Source organism: Danio rerio, chromosome 22 (assembly GCF_052040795.2).
Source record: "Danio rerio strain M-AB ecotype USA chromosome 22, GRCz13ab, whole genome shotgun sequence".
In the NCBI taxonomy this organism is placed as follows: Eukaryota; Metazoa; Chordata; class Actinopteri; order Cypriniformes; family Danionidae; genus Danio; species Danio rerio.
In genome coordinates, this window is record NC_141042.1 from 18307343 (window position 1) to 18318144 (window position 10802).

General features: G+C 37.7%; 1 protein-coding gene across 1 annotated transcript in view; it reads left to right on the plus strand.

Moving 5' to 3' along the window:
* Positions 1-10802, plus strand: part of tm6sf2b (transmembrane 6 superfamily member 2b) — a 35051-nt gene that overhangs the window by 17326 nt on the left and 6923 nt on the right. The window contains 5 exon segments of the mRNA NM_001080661.1: positions 1116-1198; positions 1272-1396; positions 1470-1571; positions 5831-5923; positions 8495-8614. Coding sequence (NP_001074130.1) covers positions 1116-1198; positions 1272-1396; positions 1470-1571; positions 5831-5923; positions 8495-8614 — 523 coding nt within the window.

Below are 10802 nucleotides of genomic sequence, written 5' to 3' on the forward strand. Positions count from 1 at the left end.
AAAAATAGCAAAATCACTTTAGACATTTTAGACAGTATTAACTCCTAGAAATAACAATAGAAAGAGTTGTTTCCAGTCCTTAGCCCTCAGTTCCACTCAAGGTCTCCATGACCTCTGACCTAGTTTGCTGGCTCCTGAAAAAAGGTATAAAGAGACAGGCAAATGCACTGAACATTCTTATATTAAGCAATGTGTTGACTTAATCATTAATTAAAATCAATTCACAGTTAAATACTGAGAAACAGGATGATGAAAAGGATAAACGATGGTCCATGATGAGATGGACTGGAAAGCAAAAATCCGAATCCTTCAAAACAGAGCAAAGAAATTTTCCTAGTATGTCTGATAATATTTTTTCTTTTGGAGAAAGTGTTATTTGTTTTATTTCGGCTAAAAGCTAGCAGCTTTTAATTTCTCAAAAACCATTTTAGGGACACAATTATTGGCCCTTTTAAGCAATTTTTTTTCCTGGCTGTCTACAGAACAAACCATCGGTATGCAATAAGTTGACTGATTTCTCTAACCTGTTTAGTTAACCAACTTAAGCCTTTAAATGTCACAGTGTGTTGAAAAAAACCTTCTCTCGTTTAAACAGAAATTGAGGAAAAATGAACTGGGGGTCTAAAAATTCAGGGGGGCTAATAGTTCAGACTTCAACTGAATATTGTTAAATTGCTGTTGTTTTATCAAATGTTCTTTGTTATTTTGACACTCATGTTATTTAGCAACGTTTACATAATGTTTAACTGTATTTATAAACTGCTTACTAATGTCTATTAATATATATTTAATGCTGAACAAATAACAAATTAACTACTGCATAATAAATATTTCATAGTGTGCAGTTATTTGAGATGGATGTTTCTAAATTAGTCCGTAACAAAAGGTTAGTATACACTCAGTATTCTAGTTAGAAATGAAAAATATTTTTTATTATTATATGATTAATATAAGCCAACATGCCTGTATTAGATGAGACCAACAAAAAATTAATTACATTGGTAAGAATTGGTTCCATAAAAAATAAGGTTATGAATCTGGCAAGCATAACTACATGCTGCGATGTTTAAAAAAAGGAGTGGATGTTCCTAAATCAGCGTCTCCTATCATCCTAGACAACAATACCGCACATTGGGGCTGTTTTGGGCTGGATCGCTGTGCGCCAACATGATTGTGTTTGTACCTGGAATCGTGGTTGGTGAGTCAACGTTAAACATCAAAAATGTTGCTGAATATTATAGACGTTTCCTTCAAACACATTTTATATGCAGGTAAATATGGCTCCGAGATACGTCCTGCCTTTTGGCTCAACATGCCCTTTTTGTTGGTGCCAATATGGGGAGCTGTGTCTTTTTTCTCTAGGCCCAGAGATATGCGTCTTGTGGGTGCGGACAAGGTAAAACACCACATGTTAATCAATGGTTAATGAGAATTAGAAACATTCGATCAATAATGTTTGTATTCATCAGGCTGAACGCGAGCAGAAAAAGGCTTTAATATGGCGCCCTCTGGATCTGCTTTTTGTGGTATATCTACTAGCTGCCATGGGATTTACTATCTTTAGAGGACTGGTATGTTGGTGGTAAATATGTCTGATCTGATCATAAGTGGTTGTAAACTGTTTCTATTAACATATATTGTAATGCAGTGTTTCTCAACCATGTTTCTGGAGGACTACCAGCTCTGCACATTTTCATGTCCCCTTAATCAAACACACCTGCTTAACATCATTCGCTCATTAGCATTACAACAAAACTTGTAATAGGTGTGACAGACAAAAGAGAGATCGAAAAACATGCAGTGCTGGTGATCCTCCAGGAACATGGTTGAGAAACTCTGTTGTAATGTTTAATTTTTAGAGAAAAGTTCTGTGTAAATTTCACAAAGATTATTCACTGCTGTGCTACTAAATGAATAAGCTTGTTATGCAGCTTTACGAGCAAGAAAATGAAACAAACTTGGCGGCAACTATTTAAATCATAAGCCATGTGTTTTAGTGCAACTCTGCAAAATGTAAACACCTTGTTTTGGAGCAATTTTTACAAAACAAGCTCAAAAATATTCACATTTTTGGTCAGTAGGTGGAGAGTACTATAGGTGGTTTTTCCAATGCATTCGACCATATGGGTTATTATACAAATATTATATATATATATATATATATATATATATATATATATATATATATATATATATATATATATATATATATATATAAATAAAAAAATCTCTAGAATTCTCTAGAAGAAAAAAACTATAAATAAGGAAATACTGTCACAACTATCTTAAAGAGCCCATATTATACATGAAACAGGGTCATATCTTGGTTGTAAGGGTCTCCAACAACAGTTTAATATGCATGCAAGGTCAAAAAACACTTTCATGGTCTTATAATCTGCATTTATTTTTACCTAATTATCCCAGCGACTCCTGTATGAATCGTCCAGTGATTCATTTGTTCCCAAACCCCTCCTTAGCACGAAGCTAATCTGCGCCGATTGGACCAATGACAGTCTGTTGCGATTGGTCGACTGCCTTCAGTCAGAGAGTGAAATGCCAAACAGCTAATCAGCAATATAAAAGTAATCACAGTTCATACACGCTCGATAGTGTAGGCGTGGATTTTAGCTGCCAATGGGTCAATGTAAATACAGACGATGGACTTGAAAATTCAGACGACTAACTATTTTATTGAGCAAAAACTCCAAAAACAGTTGAGGAGATCTCCTAGCTTCTCACTCTGCTCTTTTCACAGACACACATACACATATTGCACACACACACACACACACGCACTTAACCGTGCTCCGGACGACAACGCGCGCACACACACACACACACACACACACACACACACACACACACACACACACACAAACACACACACCTCCGGACGACAGCGCACGCACACGCACACACAGACACAGACACACACACTACTCCTCGTCCACGGAGCTCCGTTAACAAAGCAGCACGCATCGCATTTTTAACGTGACTTTGCACGCGATAAGAGAATATAGCCAGTTAACCTGATACATAACACGCGGTTACAAGTAACAAATTACAACTAAATACATTTTTAAGCTAGAGTCAACGAGGCAACTTTAACCGCACGTACTTACACTTGAGAAATGGAGGAAGAAAAATCCATCCTGACGTCCATCAGTAAGTTACTCTTTAATGATCCTTCCTTTAACAAACGCTGATGAAGTATTCTTTGTAGCATGTAGTTTCCAGAAGTTTCCAGTAGTTTCCAACTGCTTGGCTATAATGCTGAGGTTTCATCTTTGGGTAGAGACTCAATATATCCATCTGCAGTGTGACTTCAATCGACCGGCATGTTTGTGTGTGTGTGTTTGTGGGTGTGTGTGTGTGTGTGTGTGTGTCTGGGTTTCTGCGTCAGAGGGCGGGGCCTCAGGTTTGAAATCTCCCGGGTTTGCGCGTGCACGTGAATAACTTGGTTTCGTTCGTACGTCATGGCGAAATACCTAATGACTCGGTATCAAGGCGACTCGTTTGAAGCACTATGAGTCGACTCTTTTATAGATGAATCAACAGTTTTAAACACTGTACACTAACAGATTTAAGCCTTAGCTGGATACTTCACTTCACTTAGAGCTGTGTTACACACTACATGGAGGGGAATTTTCAAAAACCCATAATATGGGCTCTTTAAACACCCTTTGGAAAATTTTAGAAAAGTATTTATATTTCACAAGAGGGCTAATCATTTTTCACTGAACTTATATAACTAAAAAATGCAGCCCTATTTACGTTTCTGGAGATTACGAATTATGTGGCAGCGCTACGTATGGCTACATTTTGTTTTTAAAACAAACACTACAGGTTGGTATGACGTTGTTCCCTTTCTCGCTATGTCAATTTTCCGGTAGCTCAACACGTACAACGGCAGACTTGACATGCAGAGCAGAGTTGACTGAGATGATGGGGTTCGAGTCAGGTGAAGAACAGTTCCAGAAAGTTAGCAAGACAAAAACACTGAGGAAGGCTTTGTGCCGAAATGTCTGTCTTTTAAGCAGTTGAGTGCGAATCATTACCTTTTTTTGCCAAAGACAAAAACAATAGCCAAAAAATAAATAAATAAATAAGTAAATAACATGAAGGGTAAGAATGTGGTCGAATCTAAAAAAAAAACCTTCAAAAAAATGGGTTTAGGGAAGGGGGTGGGCAGGTCAATTGATGCTTTTAAAAACACTATTGGTTGGATTTAGGGAAGGGAGAAGGTGGGTAAATCAAAGGGTTGGTCAGTCCGTCAGTTAATCAGTCAACAGTGGCCTCTGGTGGAGACACAAATGGCACTCGCGAGAGAAATTTGAGATCTGAAAAAGCGTACAGAGCCTCCAGTGGATTTGCGAAAACAATAACTGCAAAAAATGTAGCTCCTGGGAGGTATTTTGCTCTCTCCAGAAATGTATTTAGGGGGGGTTGGTCATGACATAATTTTTGTATGTTCAATCCACTTTGTAAAATTTGTAAAAACTAATATTTTACATATTACTATATTTCACCCCCCTGAAACCTTTGTTCCATTTTTAGAACACAAATTAAAATATTTAAGATGATATATGGGAGTTCTCTAACCTTCCATAGACAGCAAGAGCCCCAACTCACTCAAATTCTAAAAAGCTACCAACAATTTTCAGTGATTCAATTGGAATATCATTAAGCAACATGAATATTTTTGTGCACACCCACACACAAAAAGTTTCTTTTCCTCAGTGTCAGTATAGAACACACTTTTATGAACACTGTGCACTGATGTACGGAACTGTGCAAAAGTCTTAAGCCCAGGCACGTGCACACATAAGGCTCAACCTTAGCAGTGCACATGCCCTTTTTAGTCTTGCATAAAAAGTGCCCTTGCAAAAGGATCTGAAGTGCCCCAGCGGCATCCCCCCCTTCCCCCCACCCGGTCTTCAGTTCGTGTGCGACATCAGCAACGTGTTTGTGTGTGTGTGTGTATGTGTGTGAGAGGTGAATATAAAGTCCAGGTAATCAGTCCATGCTGAGTAACCAGCTGTGTGTAATCAGGGGCAATGAGGAACTGGTGTGTGTAAGGTGCATGATGGTATTTGTAGTCCAATTCAGTGACAGGTGTGTAGTTCTCCAGTGATCTGCAAGGATTAGATCTCTGGGGATCGTGACAACAGTACTGTTCAAAGTTTTAAGCACTTGCTGTAAAAATGCTGTAAAGTGAGGATGCTTTCAAAGTTTATTGCAGAAAATACATTTTATTTATCACATAACTTATATTAACTAAATCAAATCAACATTTAATATGAGCACACTTTGCATTCAAAACATTTGCCCATAGTTTTCCAGGTAGCTTTGCAGGTAGGTTTTGACATGCTACAGAAAAATATAGAAATAACAAACTTTAATCCTTTATTAGTGAAAATACTAGCGGTCTAAAACTTTTAGGCTGTATAGTACTGTATATCCCAGACATCTGCACAAACTTCCTCTGTAACAAAGCACAGACACATTCGAGGATATATGTCAACACTTGAATGTGCGCAATATACTGACACTGAAAGGAAGTAATGTTTGAATAAAGCCTTTATTTTTTTTAGTGTGCACTCTTGTAGCTTCATAATATTCAGATTAAACCACTGAAGGTCTGTTATGAGGATGTTTTTTGGTATCAGGTCTCAGGTGTTAGAATGACATAAGGGTGAGTAACATAATTTTCATTTTTGAGTGAACTAACCCTTTAAACATGGTGCCTGTATTATGTTTTGTGAAAATAATGCCTACAGTTCAACAAAAAATAATTGCCACAACAAATTTCCCATCTCTATCCACACAGGCAGTCCTGGATTGCCCGCTGGAAATCCTCAACAAATATGTGACCGAGTATGAACCGTATCTAAAGGATCCCGTGGGCTTCCCCAAAGTTATGGTGAGATACTCTGACATTCAGCTTATGGCGGCCCTCGAGCACACTTTGCTTCTTAACAGCCTTGGCTTTATAACATTAAGCTCCTCTAAATGACTGGTTTTTCTCATCATTAGCACTCAATAAGGTTGTCACCTTGAGTAGTCCAAGAATATCTCTACTGTCTCGACCGACCGCGCGGGTTTGGAAGGTGATGTTTTCGGTTTAGATTGGGGTTTCACTTCGGTCAATAGGTTATCAAAAGTCCTTGTTCTAGCTAGAGCCCAGGCACAATGGAGGCCCATCGATTAGCTAGGAGATGTGCTGCGAGTACTTGATAAGCTAATCCTACCCATGAGTCCTGGCTGAAAACCTCCCGTCAGCTCAAACAAGGGGACGTGACGGAGAGATTGTGACATGGGTGGTAATGTGTTTGATAAGGAATGAGGGAGCAGAAACACGTATGTTTGTACTGAAGACCGAGACCTGCTTCAATCGCATAATATCCCTGCGCTCGGGGATGATGGAGTGAGGGGGAGAATATTTATCTGCATTTGGCATGGTACAAGTCCTTGTATTGTTATTTACACTCAAATTACAATGGATTTTATAAGCTAAAATATAAATATAAAATATGTACTAAAAATAAAAAAAGATTTTTAAACATTAAATTATATTATATTATATTATATTATATTATATTATATTATATTATATTATATTAAATTATATTATATTATATTATATACTGTACATGTCTCAAAGTCTACTTAGTGTTTTACAGGAATAAGAATGACTGAATTTCATACTGCAATAACAGTGATGTCTTTGCATTACAATAATCCTTTTACTGTATTTACTTTTCTTGCAATGATGTAATACTGCCATAATGATTACGTATTTATGTGTATTCTAATGAAGATAAGACTTTGATCAAAGGTTTACGTGAACTGAAGGAGTACAGTGCTTCATGTTTTTTTCATGAATTTCCAACTAAAACCTGGACAAAAGGTGGATTGGATTACTTACTGTCTGACAGATTGCACGACTAATAAAATTGACGAGTTCTGTTAATATTTGGGTTATCATTGTTTAACAAGGTAATGCAGTGATATATATCAGGAGAGGTGGAAAACATATACATACCATATAATTGAATCTATTTGCCATCTAATTACAAAATTTAATTGATGTTGGAGGTATTTTGACGAAATTCTGACAGAATTAATTTTGCTTGGAATTATTTGAGACATGGTGTAACACACACACACACGCACACACACATGCAGATGCAAGCACGCACACACATTTATATATAAGTTATAAACTGTATTATTCATAATAAAACATTAAATAAAAAATATATTGTATGCAAAAATAAGTTAAGAAGTGAAAATTACTTGATTATTTCTAATTTTAAAAACAACTAATAATAGTCTGATAATAAATAGTTCTAGTGATAATAAATTGTTACAGTTCTGCTTATATAATACCTTATTCTAAGTTTGTATTAAGTTATAAATAAACAAATTATCACAGCAAGAAGGTCGCTAATTCGAGCCTCGGCCAGGTCAGTTGCATTTCTGTGTGGAGTTTGCATGTTCTCCCCTGTGTTGGCGTGGGTTTCCTCCGGGTGCTTCGGTTTCCCCCACAGTCCAAAGACATGCAGTACAGGTGTATGGCTACAGGCTACGGGTATGATGCCGTTCCTATTCGCACTTAACAGATGACCCCTTACCTCCGTATGAATGGCTTTCCTGCTGTTACCAGCTTGTTCAGTAGCTCGTCATGTATGTCGGCAGACTTGAAAAGCAGAGAGAAGTAGACCACGACAACAGGGTTTGAGTCCAGCAAAGAATGGTTTCAGACAAAAACAGAAGCCAAAAAATAAAATAACGAAGTAAATAAGAGGGTAAGAATGTGGTAAAATCTGAAAACTTGGTAAAATTAGGCGAGGGCTTTTTTTCTGTATTACTTTTTAAAACTGTCACTTGGGTTTAGGGAAGTGGTTAGGCGGGTCAATTGGAGGATCAGAGGAGGATGGGTCAGTCGATCACTCAGTCAGTCAGTTGACAGCGGCCTCTGGTGGATTTAGATGAGAACAGCAGGCACGAATGTCACTCATGAGAGAAGTTTGAGATCTCAAAAAGCGTACACAGCGGCCTCTGGTGGATTCGCAAAAACAAAAACTGCGTGCTCTCTAGAAATGTATATAGCGATACTGTTTTCAGAATGAGCCTGGGTTGTCTAGAAGTGTATCTGATTTCACCGACTTTCACTGCTTGTTCTAACTCCATCTGAGGTCACCCTGTTTTAGCAACACCACCACACTCACTTTAGGCTTTAATCAAGCGTAATGCTCCATGTTTGTGTATCTAAGCCTCGATAAATATGAATGATGGTGTGAACTCAATGCAGTGGGCCCGATCTGTATTCAGCAGGAGTGCATTGCTGCGGCAGCGCTGGCGCCCTTGGGGATAGAGTTGGACCGCATTAATTTGCCATCAAAGCTCTAGCATACAGAAACAAGGCATGTAGTGTTGACACTCGCTCAAATCAAACCTGTTGCGTGATGTCTTTTCTTTTCATCTCCAGATGTTGCTGCTCTTGTTTCACGCACTCCCGATGCTGGCTTCATTTGCATATGGATTGTGCACACCTGGCTGCACTTGGATGCTCGATCGGACTGTTTTTTTTGCAGGTGCCGTTTTACAGGTAACTGCACCAATCTTGAGTCAAATCTGGAAAGTAAACTAAAAATAGTCACTTAAAGCTTCTAAAGTTTATTAATGCTTATCAAACTTGTACTCATTTTGTATTTAAGCAAAACTGTTTATGTGTGTGTGTGTGTGTGTGTGTGTGTGTGTGTGTCTTTAAATGCAAATGAGCTGCTGCTTTTCAGAAGAGCTCTTCATCTCAGTTGTTAAAAACACTTTTCTGTGTCCATGGCACAATCATTTGTGAAGCCATTTGTGTGTAAACATCACATTTTACTATGGTTAGCGCCTTTGCCTTTGTATGCTAGCTACAATATTTCCCCAAAAGTTCCGTATTTTGGTTTGAACAAAAGCAGCTGCATGAATGCGAAAGTTTGGGGTCATTTCGAGGTAATTTTTGGCTAATTATGTCACAGAATTAATCTGTATCTTGAAAAGGATGTGTGAATGCTACTTTCCTGGAAAAATCACTGAACATTGTTGCCTGTGTGAATATTTTCTATTTAGCAGTAAAGTACTTTTACTTTACTGCTAATATTACAAGGGATGCACCGATTTTTCAGCATCTTCGGTTTTTAGCCAAAAGAGAAAAATGGGTAACACACATTGGTAACACTTTCGTTTAGGTCACAATTCACAATACTAGCTGAATAAACTACCAATTAGTTGTGTATTAATAGTTAGTAAGGTAGACACTGGGATTAGGTTTTTGTAGGATTATGGATGTAGAATAAGATCATACTTTATAACTACTAATGAAGAGTTAATGTCTTAATAATAGGCAAGTAATAAACCAGTAGTTAATAGCATGAAATGTGACCTAAACTAGTGTTACCACACGTTTTACTCTCCCTTTAGTTGTGGACAATGCATACTGGATGCTGAAATCACTCACGCAAAACCCATTCATTTCAATGGACTATGCGAATGAAGGTTTTTTTTTTTTTTTTTTTTTGCTGCGTCAATCAAAGCTCAAGAGTGGTGTGTCATGATCAATGTTTAAAATGGCTTAATGTTCTGCTTTATTCTATCAGCTTAAGCATAAACCGCACACACTCACCTTGTATACAGGTCTTTTTGCTACTGTTTGCTATAGGACTACTGTGCAGTCATGGCAATGCTGGTAAGCTGACACTTCTTGACTCATTTGCTGTCACCTCATTTACGAGGTGACGCTAGAGCATAAAACTAGTCATAAGTGTCAATTTTTCAAAATTGAGATTTATACATCAAATGAAAGCTCAATAAACAAGTTTTCCATTGATTTATTGTTTTCTAGGATACAACTATTTGAAAACATGGAATCTGAGGTGTTATGCCCCGACCAGTCTATGGTTGGTGGGAACAAACAAGAGTATAAATTAAGTTGTGAAATAATAAATATAGGGTTTTCCCCTTCTCCCAGCTCACAATAACCACAACAGGTATTTAGCAAGAAATAACAATGTTTATTTTCAAACTAAAGATCTCGGAAGCAAGGGAATCCCAGCCAAAATAATAAAAACAAAAAGACAACTAACTTGTGGGGAAATAATCCCTAACTTACCTGCTAAAATAAAGAATCCCAAATAAAATTACAACAAACTTCCCTTTCTCCTTCGCTGACACAAACCAGGAAAAAACAGGATTTCAAAGTAAATGGCGATACCCAACCTACAACTTCAATTTTCCTAAAATATTCACTTATTCATTCATTTTCTTTTTGGCTTAGTCCCTTTATTAATCCGGGGTCGCCACAGCGGAATGAACCGCCAACTTATCCAGCACGTTTTTACGCTGCGGATGCCCTACCAGCCGCAACCCATCTTTGGAAAACATCCACACGCACTCATTCACACACTCATACACTACGGACAATATAAAGCCTACCCAATTCACCTGTACCTGGAGAAAACCCACGCGAATGCAGGGAGAACATGCAAACTCCACACAGAAATGCCAACTGACCCGGCCGAGGCTTGAACCAGAAACCTTCTTGCTGTGTGGCAACAGCACTACCTACTGCGCCACTGCATCATGCTATCCAAAAAATATATATAGTTTTAATATAAGTAAAAAATCACAGATTCTAATGAAATATGGCGAGCAGAAAAAAACGTTTTGCAACAAAAAGAGTCTCAGTTAAACAACACTATATATAAAATAAATGAATAAATAATTATATTACGTTATGGGATGTAAAAGAT